The sequence below is a fragment of the Mustela lutreola genome, chromosome 8, assembly GCF_030435805.1.
Source record: "Mustela lutreola isolate mMusLut2 chromosome 8, mMusLut2.pri, whole genome shotgun sequence".
Lineage (NCBI taxonomy): Eukaryota > Metazoa > Chordata > Mammalia > Carnivora > Mustelidae > Mustela > Mustela lutreola.
In genome coordinates, this window is record NC_081297.1 from 131,382,117 (window position 1) to 131,402,560 (window position 20,444).

The 20,444-nt window shown below is 38.0% G+C and overlaps 1 protein-coding gene across 6 annotated transcripts in view; it reads left to right on the top strand.

Annotated features, from left to right (window-relative positions):
* Positions 1 to 20,444, top strand: part of ANO4 (anoctamin 4) — a 469,407-nt gene that overhangs the window by 287,264 nt on the left and 161,699 nt on the right. For 5 of the 6 annotated variants that reach the window (XM_059186643.1, XM_059186644.1, XM_059186645.1 and 2 more), the window contains 2 exons: positions 10,553 to 10,653; positions 14,630 to 14,674. In XM_059186643.1, coding sequence (XP_059042626.1) covers positions 10,553 to 10,653; positions 14,630 to 14,674 — 146 coding nt within the window. Of the gene's footprint in view, positions 1 to 10,552; positions 10,654 to 14,567; positions 14,675 to 20,444 lie in introns of those variants that run through there. The other variant, XM_059186649.1, reaches the window with a different exon arrangement.

The window sequence follows — 20,444 nt, forward strand, 5'->3', positions numbered from 1 at the left end:
CTTCACTGTTTGTTTAGTAATGTGTTGTTTAGCCTCCATATGTTTGTGTTTTTTCTGTTTTGTTTTTTGTTTTTTCTTGTGATTGATTTCTAGTCCTGGCATTGGCATTTTGCTCAGAAAATATCCTTGGTGTGATTTCCATCTTCTTAATTTATTGAGACTTGTTTTGTGGTCTAACATGATTTATCCTGGAGAATATTCAATATGCACTTGAAAAAAAAATATGTATCCTGCTGTTTTTGGACAGAATGTTCAGTATACATCCCTTACGTCCATCTGTTCTAATGTGTCATTCAAAGCCACTGTTTTCTTATTGATTTTTCTGTCTGGATGATCTACTCACTGATGTAACTGGGGTGTTAAAATCTCCTACTATTATTGTACTACTCTCAATTTTTACCTTTATGTCTGTTGATATTTGCTTTATATATTTAGGTGTTCCTATGTTGGGTACATAGAGATTAACAATTGTTACATCCTCTTGTTGGACTGATCCCTTTATCATTATGTAATGCCTTTCTTTGTGTCTTCTTATAGTCTTTTTAAAAGTCTTTTTATATAAGGATTGCTATCCTGTCTTTTTTTTTTTTTTTCCATTTCTATTTACACGGAATATCTTTTTTATCCCTTCACTTTCAATCTGTATGTGTCTTTAGGTCTGAACCACTGTGGTCTTTTTCTTCAAGAGGCCTGAGGGGCGCCTGGGTGGCTCAGTGGGTTAAGAGGCCTGAGGTCCTTGCTGAAATTAATATCTTTTTTATTTGACCCAGCATTTTAAGGGTTTGCTTTGTTTTCCTACCAGTAAAGTTATGAGAAAGTGACATCCAGCTATTTGCCTAAGGGGATACAGAACAGGTGCAAGTGACTACCCTGATTTGACCCTTTGTGCTCAATAAAATGAAACGTGAGGCATATTTATGCCTCAGGCCTTTTGGCTTTGACTCTTCTTGCTGCCTGGAATGTTCTCTCCCTGGATAACGAAACTGCATTCTTATGCACTTTCTTCAGGCTTCTGCTCAAATGTCACCTTATCAAAAAGCCTATTCATAATGCTCTATCTAAAATAATATCTTCTTCCTACCATTACTTTCTATTTCCTTACCCTTCTTTTTTCTTCTTCAAAGCATACTATCAGATATATTATATACCTGTTTACTGAGGGTCTCTCTTTCCCTGGTAGAATTCACAGAAATAATGATTCAGTCTGTTTTATTCATGGCTTTCCTCCTGATACCTCATAGGCTCTCAGCAAAGTTTTGTAGAATACAAGAATGTGTAAGTAAGCGAGTGTTAAATTATAGATCCCAGGATGAGATTCGTGGTCATCTGCAAAGAGCACCATGATTTTCAGGTGCACTTCCCCTGCACACGTTTGGAACAAACTGAATGATTCCAGACCTTCCTTCTGCAGGTGAGGAAACTGAGGGCAGAGGGGAAGAGGCCTGTTTCCAAATCTAAGGTCCAGTCAGAGACAAAGCCAAGACTGTGTAGTTTTCAATGTGCTTTCACAGCTTATGCCAATCAATGCCTCAAAACAGCCCTGGAAGTTGGCAGCTCAGGGCTCATGTTATCTCTGCATGGTCAGGGGGGAACTGAAAGTCAGAGGAGCAAAGTGATTTATCCTGGTGTGCAATGGAGAGAGCTGTGGCAGGACCTGCACATGTGTTCTTTCCACTGCACAGCACCACCAAGCGGGTTGTTGGCCAATGGTTACCTTTCAAGAGAAGCCAAAGATACTTCTGGATACTTTTAGAAAGTATGCCTTGGTCTTCTTTAGTCTTTTGTGTCCTAAGTTCCAGCTCTTTTAAGCCCATTTCTTTCAAGTTAAAACAAACAAACAAAAAAGGATTTGGTGTCATCTTTTGAGTTCAGTTAATCTAAGATGATAAAGGGGCCTTTTTAACTTTGGCAACCACTTGTAGAACCCCCAAGACTTCTCAGGGTGCTGTGGACAGTCCTAGACCTATGGAGACTCTTTCCAATCAGACCTCCATTTCATTTTTCTCATTCCACCTGTTCCCTCTTCCTTTTGGGTACAGACGTAACCCCAATCTTACTTTTTATTTTAGACGAAACCAGAATCTAATGAGCTTGCAAGTAAGAGAGGCAGGCTCCCTTGAGCCAACCATTCACTCCATGATATCCATGGAGAGGAACAATCTTCAGTTCTCACATGCAGGTGCCTTTCCTAGTCCCTCCAAGCAAATACCTCTTTATTCCTAATGTTCCATCACTATATATTCATGGCCAAAATTTGCAAGTCAGGCTAGAAGAAAGTGACCTTTTTTGTTCCTCAGTCAAAGCTTTAACTATGAAAATTTTTCAAATGTCTTTGATGATGCATCACATACCCTCTTCCCCATTTGAAGAGCGCTTTAGTGCACAAGGGAGTAACTAAATACTTGCATGCATTAAAACATGTAGCCCTCAGAAAAAATCTGAAGTAAATTCTGTTATTCACACTTCACATATGAGAGAATGGAGGCTTACAGAATGAAATATTTTGCTCAGCCTCACCAGCTGCTAAGGTAGCATTTCTAGCTGTTGAACCTTGGATTCCAAAGCTTAGGGATTCCAAATCCAGGACTTAACCATTACACCATGTGGTTCCACTACTCTATTTTTTTTTCAATATATAGAGAAAGGTTACATGTCATGCCTTGTTTATTTCTTATTTTATAATTCTCCTCAAATTCTCCTAGCCATGAAGATCACATGCAGTTATTATTTCTTCATGGCTAGGATACTAGTTTCTCATGGATAGGAACTCTCTCCTTTTTTGTGTAGGCCAAGGCACATCAGAGTTAGTTGCCTCATTAGAACACAAATGACCCTTTCTTAATGCGAACCTAGTGATTAACAGACATGTAATAAATGTTTGGTAAATAAGTGATTAACCAAATCCTTTTAAATTACTTTTCTTTCTCCTGCTACTTTTTAAGAATTGCCACCATCCTGTTTTAATATAAACAAATTAGTGAACATGGACCTGAAATGAAAATAAATGGATAAAAATTTCTCAGAATGAGATTTCTATGGCAAATGTGATTTCTGGTATATTTCCTTTATGTAACACACACACACACACACACACACACACACGCGCGCGCGCGCGCGCACTATCCATGTGTGACTGTGTATAAGATCATGATCTCATTCAGACCTGTATCACAGATATAAAATGAAACTCAAATTGCAATGAGCTTTTTCTTTGAAATCAGCATATGTGTGTGTGTGATGAGGGCATGGAGGTAGAGTGGAGGTCAGTCGGCATGTCCATCTCAGAAATCCTAGGAGGTCGTCAGGAGTTTTTGCCTGAGAATTCCTGGGAGAAGTGTGGAGAGCATGCAGTCAGAGACCGGGAACTCCAGGTACAGTGCACAAACTCAAGTCACTTCTGACTCCTTGACAAAGTTCTCTGAGAGGACTGACAGCTGTCCCCAGTGGGAAAAGGGAGCCATTCGTGGGCTTCATTCTTTGCTGCTGGTTTGCATGAGGGCAGGGAGAGGCACTTGGGAGAGACCTGGCTTGGTACTGGTGTGCCCTCCTTGAAATTAGCTCTAACTCCTCATGAAAGCTCCTGGCTTCCTTTCAGGAAACCAGCTGAACGCTGTTGGACACAGTTCCACCTGAGCTCTGCAACCTCTTCAGAGCCAGGGCCAGCAGCAGTGTCAGCAAGCTCAAAGAGGCAGCTGCAGCAGCAAAGAAGAGACAAATGGCACTACTGTGTAAGGCCAACTTCAGGCAGCAGCCTGGGGTAGCTGAGGGAAGGGCTCCTGAGTGTCATCCTTCTAGAAACCTCCATCCTTCCCAGCTTCTATTTTGTCCCTCTTCTTGTTGTTTCCCATCTACCTCTCGGGCAGCACTTTCTTAGCCTTCTTTGATGGTTGCTTCCTCCTTTCTCAGACCTTCTAAATGTTGATGTGCCCTAGTGCCTAATCTTTGTTACTTGCTTAGGTAACCTCATCAAGTTCTGTGCTTTTAAATATCAATGGTGTGTCTGTAATTCTCAAGTTAATAAGTCTCATCTCCCCCCTTCCACCCTGAGCCAGATTTATATACTCATTTGTCCACTTCACACCTGTATGTAAATATCTCCCAGGGATCTCAAATATAGCATATCCCAAAGTAAACAGAAACTTTTCTGTGATTCTTTTCTAATTCATTGTGTTGTACTACCATCTATCCACTTCTCTCACCTGTGAAATTCTCTCATCCGTGAAATGTGAGTAACAAAATTTACTTCAGATTTCTGAAGAAATAGCATGCATACTAATCTGGACACTGGATTTTTTTTTTTCCTCTCCTCATTTGACCAATCCCAAATCCTTTGAAATCTACCTCCACATTAATCTGCACTGTCCCATTTTTTCCTCACTACATCTACCTTCTGGTTTTAGCTACCATCTTGTCTCACCTGACCTACTGGAATAACTTTCCTATTGACCTTCCAACTCTTGTGTTCCCTCCGGGACATTTTTCCACAGGACATTCAGAGTACACTTTATAAAAGAAGAAATTTTCTTCTCCTTCTGCATTTAACCCATTGGTGACTTCTTAGTAACCTTACAAAATAAAATCTGAACTCCTTACCCTATTGAACATAGCCAGGCATAATCTGTCCATAGCCATTTTCTTTAACTCCATCTCAGGTAACTCTCCCAAACTCACACTACAAAGTCCAGTCACCTGAGTCTTTCAATTTATGGTACAATCTCCGTGTCTTCCTACTTGCTGTTCCGTCTGTCTGAAATGCTCTTCATTTGGTTTCTCCATGGTTAGCACTTTCTCATCTTTTGGATCTCAGGTTAGATGCCATACCTTCAGAAGTCAACCAGGCAATCTAAAGTCAGGGGCCTCCAGTTCTTCTCTCCCATAGCATTATATATTTTCCTTTTTGTCACTTCTCATAATTTTAAATCATATGTTCATTTGTTGTTTAATGTTTGTTTACTGCTCTAAATTCTGTCTACTTGGAGATTGAGCAGAGTATCTGATATGTAGTACTCAAGGAATGTCTGTTGAATCTTATTGAATGAATGAATGTTCTTAAAGGTACATGTAAGAGACCCTGGGGGCCATGGAGCCACCTGAGACAGGAATTAGGGGCTTGCCTCTGTGGGTTTCTTCAGACTTAGACTTGTAGTCAAAAATTCTCTTCAGGTATTGGTTCCTTATTTATAGGTTGTAACTTGGATGATTAGGAGTGCTGTGTTCTTCCCAACATCATCAATATGACATGGCCCTTCTTGGAGATCATGATAACTAACATGTTTTACCTATGCATCTTATCCATATTATGCCATTTAATATGATTCCATAGTTAGATTTTGCTATCATTTTCCATATTACAGTTGAACAAACTAAGGCACAGAGAGGTTAAACAGCTTGCCCAAGATCACAGAGCTAGTAAGAGAGACACATAAGAACATGAATATGTATAATCTGACCTCAGAGTCTGCATTCTTTTTTTTTTTAGCTTTTTTCCTCTTTGAATTTATTTAAATTCAATATAGTTAACATATAGTGTAATTTTAGTTCCATAGATAGAATTTAATGATTCATCAGTTACATATAACACTCAGTGCTCATTCCATTCTGTACATTCCTTAATTCCTATTACTCAGTTACCCCATGCCCCACAGCAACCCTCAGTTGTTTCATAGAGCTAAGAGTCTCTTATGGTTTATATCCCTCTCTGATTTTGTCTTATTTTATTTTTCCTTCCCTTTCCCTATGTTCATCTGTTTTGTTTCTTAAATTCCACATATGAGAGAAACCATATGATAATTGTCTTTCTCTGACTGACTTATTTCACTTAGCATAATACCCTATAGTTCCATCCTTGTTGTTGCAAATGGCAAGATTTCATTCCTTTTGGTTGCTGAGTAATACTCCATTATATATAAATACCACATTTTCTTTATCCATTCATCTGCAGATAAATATCTGGGTTATTTCCATAGGTTGGCTATTGCGGATATTGCTGTGATAAACATCAGGGTGCAGGTACCTTCTTACACTACTGGTGAGAATGCAAACTAGTGAAGCCACTCTAGAAAACAGTATGGAGGTTCCTCAAATAATTAAAAATAGACTTACCTTATGACCCAGAAATTGGACTACTAGGTATTTACTTCAAAGATTTAAATGCAGGGGCTGCATTCTTAAATTAACCTCTGATTTTCAACTACCCATGTAGCCCTGCACTGGCTCTCAAAGTGACCTCTTCAAATCCCATAGATTTAAATACCATCTATGTCCTGGCCATGCTTGCTTTATATCTCTGGCCCAGACTGCTCCCCTGCACTCCAGACTAATTTATCTTAACTACCCACAGGCATCTTTTCATAGGTAACTGAAAGTTAACATTTCCAAAACTGAGTTTGTACTCTATCTCTATCCCCCACTTCCAAACTTGTCACCCCAGTAGCATCTCCTTCTCAGCAATGGTATCAAGGGTCATGAGATGTAAATATGTGTACATCCATACATGTGTCTTAGAGAGATGGCCTGAATTAGAAAATGGCATGATATTTCTTCTTTTCCTTGCTATTGCTTGATGTAAATTTCCCTTACTAAATCATGGCCTACCCAGGACATACCCAGGACCAGGACATATATTATCCTGCATTGCTAGCATCAAGTGCCTAGAAGGTGTTGAAAGGATCTTGTTGAATGAAGGAAAGAAAGAAGGAATGTTTTCTGTGAATGTTATCTATTTCTACTGCAGGTAGTTTCCATTCTACTTCTTAATTTCTCAGGATGTTTTCTTCTTCCCATGTTTCTAACCTAAGGGATGGGATATTAATGAAACTCTGTTTCCAAAAATCATTTTCATTTCTCTTCGCTTTGTCACTTGCACCCTAGGATTTATGTGGAAAGGAATGCTAAATAATGAGGAAAAACCCATTTAGAAATGTAGTGTAATCATTCAGTGGTAGAGAAAAGAGTGATATATGAGCCATATAATTAGCAGTAATCTGTTTCATATTTATTTTTCTGGGCTGAAGTTCAGTTCCTCCTTGAAAAATTGAATGCAAGTAATAAGTTACACACACACAGCCTATGAATAGTCATCCATCGTCATCCAAGGGAATTCAGCTAACATTTTCTCAAGATTATAAAAATAACTTTTAATTGTCTCAAATAAAATTTCCGTTCTTAATAGCTTAATATTGCTTCATTTTTGTTGCTTTGTTTTCTAAGATATAGAACTCAGTTTATTTTTTATAAACTAATAAATGAACAGTTCAGAAATTAGGTATCTTCAATGTATGTACAAAGCCATGGATTTATTTATTTATTTAAACCTCAGAATTTATTAGGTAGAATTGACAAGGGAGCCAAGGGATGTGAGTGTTAACTGTATCTGGGATAAATGTTCAGTTTGGCTGTGAGTGAATTACTTGGCCACTCTCTCTCTCCGCCTCTAAGAAATTGAAAGAAAAAGCCTCTCTTACAAGGTTTATGTAGGAGTAAAATGAGGTAACAATGTCAAAGTGCTTCCAAAATTACAAAGGTCTAGAAGATAATAGTAAAGTGATGGCTTTATAATTATTGTTATAATTGAAATAAGCAAAATGAAGTTGTTTTTATCATGCTGAATAAATCAAAACAGCTATACTTTTATGCAGAAAATGGAAGAGATCCCACATTAGAATTTTAGTTGATTTTGTGTGCATTCAGATAATGAACTTGGCTTTTCCATGCACAGAACTGTAGCATTTAAAATGTGCCCTAAGTAGAATATTTTAATGATTTCTCTTTAATGTTTTTATATATTCATGGAGATATACAAAATGATTTGTCTTCTACTATATTTACTTTCTGTAAACCTAGCAATTACAATAATTTCATGGAGAGAGTATATCCTAAGATGATATTCTGCTATAAGTCATAGTTCAGTTGAGTCTTTGAATCATTCACATTAACATATTCCTTGTGCAGTTTCCCTCTTTGTATCATAGGAAGATGAGAGAAGAAAGAACAAGTGAATGTAGAATCTTGTGGAAATCTGAGTTTAAATTCCCATTACACGATTAACATTTTAGGTGGGAGAGCCACAAAACCTTCCCAGACTCTAAAGTATGTCTTTAATATAAACAATAAGATCCTTTTTTTAAAAGAAAATGAAGTCTTTCTTTTGTTTTATAACTTAGATAACTATACTATATATTGGAAAACAAGTGTCAATATTTTCTGATGTACAAAAAACTCAACTTATAAGCTGAGACCATCTCAGATCTGCATCTGCAGACATGAAAGGGACAGGATGGAGATTTTCGTGGGTGTGTGCTATTTCTCCATGTTCTGTATGGACACTGACACCTGTGAGCTCATTCCCACTCACCCTGGCTACAAAGCTCTAAGCACCCAGTACAGAGAGGATTGGATATAATGAGTTACTAAATAGAAAATCAGTTCATGCAAAGAGACCCAGCACTGGTCCATTACATCTTCAGTGTGTACTAGCTTGTCTGTGCTCTGGCTGGGCTCCTCATTTGCAGTTACCAGATATGTTGGTTCTAAGAGTCACTTCATCTGAAGTTACTTCTTGCTTCACAGGACAAACAACTTTCATCAGGGTCAGGACTAACTGTTCACATTTCACTAACCATATTCTGAATTAGAAAAGTATTGGTTGTGTGCTCCCTCTGGACCAGGCATTGTGCTAGACCCAGAGGATTTTACTGTGAATAATAGAAACTTTCCTTGTTTTTAGGAGACTTACAGTCAGAGGTCTGCTTGTCCCAAGCTAGAATATACAACTTCATTTTAGCCTGAATTGCCAGAATGTTTGGTTTTTTAGACCAATATCAAAGGGTGCTCTTCACCATGGTGGATTTGGGCCCAGGTCCTCCTCCTTTTGGGAAATTTAGTCCTGTCAGAGTCCCTGGGAAGTTTGTAGTTGATACCAATTTGATTTTCATAATATCTTGAAGAATTCTTATAAATTAAGTACAATATTTATAAGCCCAGCAAGATGACTTTGAATGAGAATTTGAGCAATGAATTGTAATTGCACATCATCTGGAATTTAAAAACAATTCTCTATAGTGCAAATTTACCCCATAAATTTGGGCTTCTATTTTTGCCAGCATGTTAAACTATTGGACTGTTTATGAATACAGTTACAAGGAGAGGTTAATCACAAAAGCCTAACACATCTGTTGACATTCTTATACTATAAAAATTTAAATGGCATGCAGTCCAGAATGAGCCGTGTGAAAAAGATACGGATAAATAATAGTCCATTTTGCTGGTTTAAGCTGGTTTGGCTCACTATTTTCTCATTTTTCTTCTACCTCCTTCCACAACCCAGCCCTCCCCCTGGGAAATAACTTCCAAAGAAAATCTAATTGGAGAAGTCCTTTTGGTCTTGTTGGGTGGTTTTTAAAATGCAAAGTCCTTGGTGGTTTGGTGGCTCAGTCAGTTAAGTGTCTGCCTTCAGTTGAGGTCATGATTCCAGAGCCCTGGGATTGAGTCCCACGTCAGGCTCCCTGCTCAGCAAGGAGGGCCGTCTCCCTCTGGCCCTCCCTCCGTTTACGCTGTTTCTTGCTCATTCTCTGTCTCTCAAATAAATAAAATCTCTTAAAAAAATAAAATGCAAAGTCATCATTTACTTCCCTCTCTATGTGTTGTATTGATTAAAAGCCCAAGAGGAGGCAGAAGTTTTGGGCCAAAGAACACAGTCCTTTGAAAAAGCCTTCCCTGACACTGACCCCGAGTCAAGACTCACATCAAGTTCCTCCTTCTGCACCACCACCAATTTTTGGCTTTTGCCTGGTTGGTTGAAAGCATCTTTTCTCTCTGATTTTGCTGCAGCTCTCCTTCCTTACATTATTTTCTCCATGCAGCAGCCACAGTGATCTTTGAAAGTCTAACTCAAAATGACTTCCCAGTGTTCCTAAAATAGGGTTCAGTTGTTCTGTTGGGGCTGGTAAAGCACTGCACAGACTGATTCCCCTCACCTTTTTAGCCTCTTATGCTAATTTTCATGATGTATACACTCCAGCCACCCTGCTCTCCTTACTGCCCCTAGAACATCAGACACACCAAGCAATTTCCCAGCTTAGGGTCTTTGTACCTAGATCACTCATCCCATGCTTTCCCCCAGTCCTGGCTCCTTTTTGTCTCAAATTTGTATGTCCTCTTTGCAGAGGAGCCTTTTCTGAACCCCTTGCCCAAAGTAGTGTGACCCCATCCCTATAACTTCTCCCATTAACTTCATTATCTTCAGAACATTCATCATTACCTGAATTCATCCCTTTCTTTTAAACTTTTTTTGCCTATTTCTTTTTTTGTTTGTAAGTTTGCAGAATGTAAATGTCATTCATATCTCTTTTGTTCACAGCTGGGTTTCCAGTGCCTGACACACAGTGGTATATTTTTTGAATGAATAGATGCACATGTAAGGACCCAGTTTTTTGCTGAAGAATGCCCCAAATCTTAAACTCCATATAGGTTCATGTGTTCTAAGTTCCAATTCAATTTAAGCCATAGGAGACTTGGATATACTTTTCAATTTAGTTTCTTTTTTCTGTTTCAGTCCTCTCTAATAAATAGTGACATTATCTTTGTGAAGTTGCATGCCCCATGGGAAGTGCTTGGAAGATATGCAGAACAAATGAATGTAAGAATGCCTTTCAGGTAGGTGTAAATATGTATTTCCCTACTCTCTGCTGCTTCCTTGTAAAACTAATATGCTCCTCTGTTGAAACAAATAAAACTGAAATGCAGACTGGAGTAGTATTAGAGAGGATTCTTAAAATATCTAGGAAATGCGTTAAGTCTTCATGACTTCTAATGACTTCATGACTTTTTGTGAAAATTCCTGCCTAATTCAGTCCTTAGTAGGTAGATATGTCAAGTGCCTGTGAGAAAGAAGCCTTTTCCAAGTAGGATTTTCATTTCCAAAATGCCATTTTCAGAAGCCCTGTGTGTTGTTGCTTTGAATGGCCACACTTCAGACATCAATGGTGCAGGTCTTTACTGACATTCAAATCTGCTTCCAATAAAGCAAGTTCAAGAAATTTCATAAAAATGTGATACACTTTTAAAATTTTTTTAAATTTTTAAATTTTTAAAAAGTCGGGTCATAAATGCTGTACAAGCACAAGCATTGGTATTTTTCCCAAGGGTAATTAGAAAATACTTTATGTGGATTGCTTAGTTATTTAAAGTATTAATTTACCTTCATCTCATAGTGAATATTCATATTTTCCATAAAGATTAAGGAAAAGTGATCTGCATTTGCTAAAGTATTAAACTTGAAATTATAAATGCCAAGATATATGGAAAGTAAATAATGGAATCTTCTAAAGGAGATGGAGGGATTTAGTACCAAGGACAGTTCTAATGGGAATAAAGAATTAAATACTTTTGATCCACAATTTGCCCATAAGAACAAGTCAGATGACAGAAACCAGGCAAACTGGTGCCAATTCTAAAATATACCACCTAATGAGCTGTAGAAAATTATAGAGACAGAGAGGCGCTAGGGACCCATTTAGAGAAGGGCAATTTCTATTCAGAGGTCTGTAATGTATCTCCCTGGTGTATCTTGTTTTCTTTGTTTATTGGCCTTTATATTCTGATACCAAGTCAAAATACAGGCTGGGATTTCTAGCATCTGTTTATGTTGAGGCAAAATTCTCAAAGGAATTGAGATAACCATAGTTCTGAACTTTCGATTTATTTATTTATTTATTTTCAGCATAACAGTATTCATTATTTTTGCACCACACCCAGTGCTCCGTGCAATCCGTGCCCTCTCTAATACCCACCACCTGGTTCCCCCAACCTCCCACCCCCAATCTGAGGGGTTTGGTTTATTTTTGTATTTAAAATGTAACAAAGACATCTGAGAATCCAAGAATTAAAAAATATATAAAATCACTTGAGTCATTTATCAATTTAGTTTTCATTGAAACTTATTTACTATAGTTATAATTAAAGCCAGTTATTTATCAATGCTATAAATGTCCACTATGGATTAATGCTATATTACACATAAAAGCCAAAAGGAAAATGAAATCTGTGCTTAGATACAGTCATATATATCAGACCAACATCTTATAGCCAACAATCAAAAGTCTACATTCTGATGTAAGTGTGATAGTAAAACTTAGTGAAATTGATACATTATCCCTCTGAGCAATCTCACAAAACCTTCTGCCAGAACACACTTTTCAAGCCAAGAACCCAAGCAAATTGTAACTTGAGCGGTGTTAACGCACAGCAAGTTCCTTGTACCTGGAAGCACATCATATATGAAGGGCCTGACTGTATCATAACTAACACTCCTATATGCTCATTACATAACAAGGAAGTGCTGCCTTCAAGAAACATTAATACTTCCTTTATTAAGAGAATGTGATCCAGGGAATAAATGATAACCACAATAACTATGAATAATGTTCTTTTTAAATGTAGGGGTTTCTGCAAGACAGTTTTAGGAGACAATACTGTTTATGTGTGGACACTAATTGCTCTCATAAATATTGATGTGATTTTACCTAAGCATAGCTTCACTAGCTACAACCTGATGCATTTAAAGTGTGTGCTATTATTTTATCCAGTGTTTCAGATAAATAACTGTAGCCTAAGAAGATCTATGTATTTCCAAAGGAGGAATTTTTCTGCCATATCACTTCAACAAAATGTACAAATATCAGTTTGGCTACATGTGGATGCCTCAAAGAATGTTATATGTATTTATTTTTTTTCTGTAGATTACACTTTTGAATCCCAGGTTTAGTATTCTTGGATTTTTATCCCTATAATGTTTGAAACAAAGTTGAAAAATAATTTTCTTATGGGAAGTTGTAAACAAAATTTGCTTCTTAAATACCTGTATGTCCATGAATATGGACTCTTTTTAATTAATAGACTAATTTTAGGGCATTTTTAAGTTTACAGAAATTTGAGTTGAGAGTACAGTGTTCCCATATATCTCTTCTCATCCCATTCACAGTTTCCTTATTGTTACTATGTTGCATTAATGTGGTATCTTTGTTACAATTAATAGACCAATGTTGATGTATTATTATTATTATCTAAAGTCCATAGTTCAGTTTAAGGTTCACTCTTTGAGTTGTATATTTCTGTGGGTCTTGAGAAATCCATAATATCATGTATCCACCATTATGTATCACACAGAATGATTTCACTGCCCTAATTTCATCTGTCCATCCCTTGTGCTGCCCACCCCAGAACAAACCCTTAACAACCACTGCTTCTTATTGTCTCCATTGTTTTACCTATTAAAAACATGAATATATTTTTAAGTTTTCACAGATCTACAAAGAAAGCTGTATGTAGACTTCCCATTTTCCATAGTATCAGAATACATATAAACCACATCAGTTTCATTACTACTCCATTGGTGGAAGCCCTAACTATGAAAAGGCTGACTGCAGTTTTTTAAAAATATCTAATCCATATGCTCCCCATTCAAATTACATCCTAAATTTTATCTGGAATGCTTTAAAAATGCAGATATAAAGAAGTACAACACATCCTTAACAGTCTCACATTTTTTTATGATTTTTTATTTTTTTATTAACATACAATATATTATTAGCCCCAGGGGTACAGATCTGTGAATTTCCAGGTTTACACACTTCACAGCCCTCACCATAGCACATACTATCCCCAATGTCCATAACCCCACCACCCTCTCCTCACCCCCTCTCCCCCCCAGCAACCCTCAGTTTGTTTTGTGAGATTAAGAGTCTCTTACGGTTTGTCTCAGTCTCACTTTTAACGGATTTTTTCCAAGATTCTTTGTTTTGTTTTGTTTTTTGTATTTTTTTAAATAAATTTATTTATTTTCAGCATAACAGTATTCATTATTTTTTCACCACACCCAGTGCTCCATGCAATCCGTGCCCTCTATGATACCCACCACCTGGTACCCCAACCTCCCAACCTCCGGCTACTTCAAACCCCTCAGATTGTTTTTCAGAGTCCCTAATCTCTCATGATTCACCTCCCCTTCCAATTTTCCCCAACTCCCCTCCAAGATTCTTTGTTTTATCTACTTAACTCACCTATATTAGGGCCAGTGTTTAGGTAGTATTCACTAGTGTGGTTATTTGCAGCAGGATGTTGATCCTGATTAGTGTTCTTCCCATACTAGTTGTAAAATACATCTTTTTATATTACCTTGTCTATATCAAAGGAGAGAAGGGTTCTGTAAACTAAAGTGCTCTGTAAATATTAGCTAATATAATAGTATGTCCATTAAATTGTGCATGTTGCCAGCCAGATGGCAATCCATTTCTTCATTCCTTGAAAAAAAGCTGACCTCAGCTAAATTCATACAAATACCAGTTGCCCCAAATCATTGCTCTGCACTGGCTATGTAGGCAAGGAGTGACCAAGAAAAAAAAAAATATGATAATGAGATGAAATATCAATGGACAGTATTTCATAAGATTTCATGACTCAAATGCATGCCCTATGTTCCCACTACATTTCTCACTGTTAATCTCTTTTTAGTTTTTTCTTCTTCACCTCTTACAGGCTTCTATCTTCAATCTCCTTTCCTTCCTTGCTAGTTCAAACTGTAACTGACGATGGGTTTTCTTCTCGACTGGCTTCATTTTTGCTGTTCTTCCAGGAGAAAAATCTATTACCTGCCCCGCCGGTACAAGTTCATGAGCAGGTTAGTAGCATGCTTTGTCATGATGTGTTTGATATGTTGGCCTGTTTGTTCCAACAATGACAAGGAATACGAGCTGGGGAGGATGAGCTTTTGTCCCATGGCAAAAGTGATTTCCAAGGGCAATCCAAAAATCGCTATTTCAGGTTAGCCTGAAAAGAAAAAAGCAAGATGGGAATGTTTCTCTCAGAATCTTTCCTATGATTTCTCCACACTTGGAAGGACAGCATTTATCTGCAGTTCTGTTGGGGCTGCTTTTTGTCTTTAGCCTATTCTCTTAGACAAATTACCAAAAAACCCAGATGTTCAGCACATCTTTGGTCTGAATGTTATTTTTTTCTACATAACCCCACCCTCCACCATAAGTAACTTGAAATCTTGAAGTGTAAATAATCAACATCTCAAAAAGCTGATAGCTGTCTAGCCCACCCCATGGGTGGGGCCCTCCTATGTTAGTAACATTTTGTTAATAAAGTATGCAGATGTATTACCTTATCAAAAGCCCTTTCTACCCCCCCTTTTTTTTCTTTTAGCCTTCCCCACCCACCCAACATTCTACTGGCTAAAGATTGCCTTTAATGTACTATGTATCTTTCTAAAGTTTGTTTCTTAATTTTTTGAGACATTAGGGAACAAGGGAGAAGCATCAATGATGTCCTATAATTCAATTCTATTGTGATCACTGGAAATCTAATTTTAAAATTTTAATTGGTCTTATGTAATCATTTACCCTGAGCTGAGCTAATGGTTAAATTTGGAGACCATTGCATTTCTCTGAAAATCCTTTTTGTTCAGTTCTGTGAGAATTAAGATTTATGTTTGCTCTGTTTATGTGCTGTGCAAAATATAAGAGTAATTGACATGTTCTAGTGGGTTTACTCAAATGCATGTACATTCAATAAAGTATGATATAAGAATTGACATCCAAAGAAACCAAGATGTGTTTTCCAAAATTTCCCTGTGCAATATCTTTACTGAGCAGTGCTTCTTTGCTTAGACTGTAGCCATGGCATTTGGATTCACCATGATTTAGATTAGTCCCTTGTCATATAATGACCCTCTATAAAATCCCAAGATAACATATTAGCCTATATCAGTAGTCCTCTATAGTTTTCAAACTTTAACCAGCATTAGAATAACCTGGGGGGGGGGGGGCGTGGGGCACCTGGGTGGCTCAGTGGGTTAAGCCTCTGCCTTCGGCTCGGGTCATGATCCCAGGGTCCTGGGATCGAGCCCCACGTCGGGCTTTCTGCTCTGTGGGGTGCCTGCTTCCTCCTCTCTCTCTGCTTGCCTCTTTGCCTACTTGTGATCTATGTCAGATAAATAAAAAAAAAAAAATCTTAAAAAAAAAAAAGAATAACCTGGGGGGCTTATTAAAACACAAGATTGCTGGACCTGTCCTCTAATCTATGGTGTTGATGTCCACCTCTCCACCTGGATGGTATGTGAAGGCAAGGATGGCTTATCCAATTCTATATTTCTGGTACCTAGCACATAATAGATGGGGTGAGTGGGAAAATGAATCTCTACACATGTGAGAAGATTTGAATGAGGAAAAAGGAGATCACAAAGAAAAGCATAGAAAAACCAGTGTGGCTGAAGTGTCAGACACAGACTTGGAACTGAAACATTTGCCCTCACTATGGAGGGGAGGTAAGCAATGAGGGCTTGAAAGAAAATGGTGTAAAAGGAACCATAAATCTCAAACTTGGATTGGACATCAAATGTCATCAAGTCCAGCCATTCAGCAGATACCTGAACCTCTGCTATATGGTCAGCCAGCCCATGTTTGAACATCTGTGGAGACAGGGAATTTCAGAACACAACTGTGGGTACCTGACTTTTAGGAAATTCTTCCTTAAAATAAGCCATAATCTCTCTGTCCCTTCAGTTTTTACTCCAAAGAACGTTCAGATTACAGTTCTCCTTGGATAGATGAAAAATAATCTACAGAGCAAAAAGGCAAAATGTATGAGAAAGATTGTGAAATTATAGGCAAAAAGACTTATTATTTGGAAATGGGGGGGGATGAGAAAGAGGTTTCCATATCTAAGGAATTGGAAAATTGTTGATGGTAAAAGGAGAGTGGAAATTCAGAAGAGATATGGCTATGGTGAGAAAGATGATGATTTTTGTTTTAATAATCTTGTATTATAACTCACAGTAGGTCTTTGACACATAGGTGTCCTGAGGCCCTCTGGAAATGATGGCAAAGCAATTGAGAAAAACAAGGCTATTGATGGCAAAGCAATTGAGAGCAAGGCTAGAGAATCCAGTTTGGGAGTCTGAAGTATAGAAGTCATGACTTGAGTCAGAGGAGTGGATAGAGTTCCCCAGGGAAGGACTAAAATGCAAAAAGAAGGCCAATGGCAAGTCCTTGGAAAATCTCATTAAGAAGGCAGGAAGAGATGGAAGAAAAATGAAAAATAATAATTTAAGAAAGAGGCAACCTAAGGGAGGACAATGTCAAAGAGACCAAGAAAGAGTTCTCATAAAAATGGGTGTTCTTCAACTTCTGATGGAGGCTGAGAGATGAGAATCAATTTTTAATATTTAGAAGTTAGTGATAACTACCATGATAGCAGTCTCCATGAGAGATGATTCTCAAAGTTGAGTGGACCTCAGGATTATCTTCAGGGTTTTTTAGTACTCAGCTTATCTAGCCCATTCCACGAGTTTCTGAGATGAGGCACAATATTTTGCACCTCTATCAAGATCCTAAATGGTGCTAATGTGGCTGATCTGGGACTATGTTTTGAGAATGAGGACTGCAGAGAGGAGGGTAATAGAAACCAGATTACAGCTGGTGGGGGATGGAAGGCCCTGATGAATTAGAGGCAATGAGGGATCAATACTACCCTCATAAATTTTGAGACAGAGGAAAATAGAGGAGGGACAGGCTTAAGAACAGTAGCCAAGAAAAGGAAGCAGAGGAGAGGAGACTGTGTGACAAGGGACCAATCACATATTCTCCATGAGCAGCAGAGAGGTTTTGAGTGAGTAGGAGTTTGGGAAATCCTTGTTTCTTGAACTGAAAGTACAATTTACTGAACAGTCATCTTTGGCCTGAAAAAGTCAGGCCATAAGAGTGCATAAATCATAACTATAAAAGAATTCGGGCATTGGAAGTCACTGGAAGACTCAGACAAATGAAGGGAAGAGAAATCCTAACTAACTGGTAGTATGACCCATCAATTCAGATTACCTTTTAAGACATTCATTGCTTACCACATCACTGTAGTGGTATACCTTAGTGAAGCCCAATGTCCGGTGTCATTTTTAAAGTGCAGTTTGTCAGAAATTTTGGTATCTATTTTAAGTCTTGTTTCACCTCAGGACAGATTTAGACAATGGAAAGTATCCCTTTGTAGACAGCTCTGATAGGCCAAATTGAAGGGCATATCTATATCTGGCTGTCCTCGTTGTACACCAGTAATAAAACATTGACTCAGTATTCTAAAATTCTCTTGTCATACTAAATATGGATATTCAATTTAGGTTTTAGTTTCATCCACTTAAATAATAATTTCATTGCTTTGCAAAAGCCTCCCTGAAACAACCTTATCTCCTTTAAAGCCAAGGGAAATTATATTATAAAATTTCTGAGCAGGCAGAGACATAAAGCATCTTTTCACAAATATCTTTATTTTTGAGAATCACCTGACTCCCATAAAATACACTCATGTAATTCAGATTTATATTTTTCGATTAAATGCTATTTTCATCATGTACTTGGTCCATTAAATGCTCCTTTGACTCTTTGGGAAGATTTATAGGCCTTATAAATTGTCTATTCAATAAAGAAAGAGAATTTATCATCCGTCTTTCGCCCCCCACCCCCATTTTTGCCTCTGCTAAATACTGCAAATAGAGTCAGTAGAAGATGTGATTACAAAGGAACAAATTGGATTATGGTCAGTGGTTTGTAGCTAATGTCTCATTACTTCTCATTCCTTTTCCGTCCACTCCCCCATATGCACCTGCCTGATGTTATCCTTTGCAGTCATTGGGCAAAATGTCTGCTGCCCCTGCTACATGATACATTCAGTGCAGTTGTAATCTTATCAGTTGCATATACAGATAAATGACAAAATGACTTATATTTTATATCCTAGTATTAAAAAATTAATATATGTAAATGTTCCAAAGCCTTTGGAATCTGCTATGAGATATTTAGGTTGTGCCCCAGTTAGTAGCCTTGTGACCTAAAAGAATCCTAACTCCTATCCAAGAAGAGGCTATAAATATAGGAGACTTGGCTCTCAGAAGAGGAAAAAGAAATTCAAGGCTCCTGCTGTCTAACTGTTATCAGTCCAGGAGGGCTTCATTTATTACAATGTAGGGCTCTGTGTGGTGCCTCCACCTTAAAAAAAAAAAAAGAAGAAGAAGAAGAAGAAGAAGAAGGAGAAGGAGAAGGAGAAGGAGAAGGAGAAGGAGAAGGAGAAAAAGAAAGAAAGAAAGAAAGAAAGAAAGAAAGAAAGAAAGAAAGAAAGAAAGAAAGAAAGAAAGGAAAGTTTATCTGTATGTTCCCTCTAGGTATATCATCCCTGAAAATGTAATCTGTTAGAAATGTGATGCTATTCTAATATTCTGGTCTGGGGAAAAGCAGGTGTCTCTGGAGTAGCCTATTTCATTTCATTTAGCCTAATTAAGTTGTCAGTACAAACTCCCTCCTGGGTCCTGGTGGCTCAAGGGAAAGGCCTTGTCTTCTTCAGGGTATACCCACAGCATCCAGGTTGGGGCTCTACACACAGCAGGTAATTTATAAAGGCCTATTGATGGCTTAGTATGCAGGGAGTGAAGCCCTTTGGCATGTGGCCTTTAATTATCACCACTCCTAAGGTGAATAGGATAGTCTTCCCTTTGCAGCTGAGGGAACCAAAAATCAAAGAGGTTCAAGCAGAACCTTCCCACAGCACATTTCCAAGGCACAGCTTGGGAAGGTGCAGCACACCAGAATGGGCAGTCTGTGCCCATCTGCCTGTGCTGGGCTGCCAACTCTTTACAGCCACGCCGGATCTGACCTGTCATGAACCAGAACTTGGCAGGGGTGGGGTGGTGGGGTGGTGGTGGCTGAACTTACTGTAATACTTTCTATAAAAATATCCATCTTTTAGTCCAGATACTAGCTTGACAAGTTAAGGCTAGAAATGCCCAAGTGCATGACTGATCAATTGTCTCCTTACTGATTTTCCTATATAGTCTATAATACTCAATAAATGAGCCTCTATAAGGCTCAATAAACGGCAGAAATAGAACAGTGACAATGTGTCCAACCAAAATCAATACTAAATCAATAAGCCAACATTTTCTCTTTGCTTTTCCCAGTCAGTGAAGACTTTATTAAGTATGCCCAATTCCTATATTTAAGAGACAAATTGGATACTTTCTAGTTAGTTGGTTCCTCAACTCTGTAACTAAGAGAATTTCAGGATTGCCTCTTTAGGGAAGTTTATTAGATGGAGATAGGGGCACAGACTTCAATATAGAAGTGAGAATCTTAGTTCTTGAATTCCCATTGATAACTCTACATAATAGTTTATCATCCTCATCATCTTCTTCATCGTAGACACCACCACTGAACTGAGCATTTTGTACATATAAGGCAATGAGCAGACACCTGATATTTGTTATCTTGTGTAAGTCCTCACCACTGACTCATGAAATGGGTGCATTCACTCAAAGAGGTTTAGTCACTTACTCAGCATAGGACTTATCACTAGAGAGATGTACAACAAATTGTGAACCTACTTTAACTTCAGAGTCCTTCATC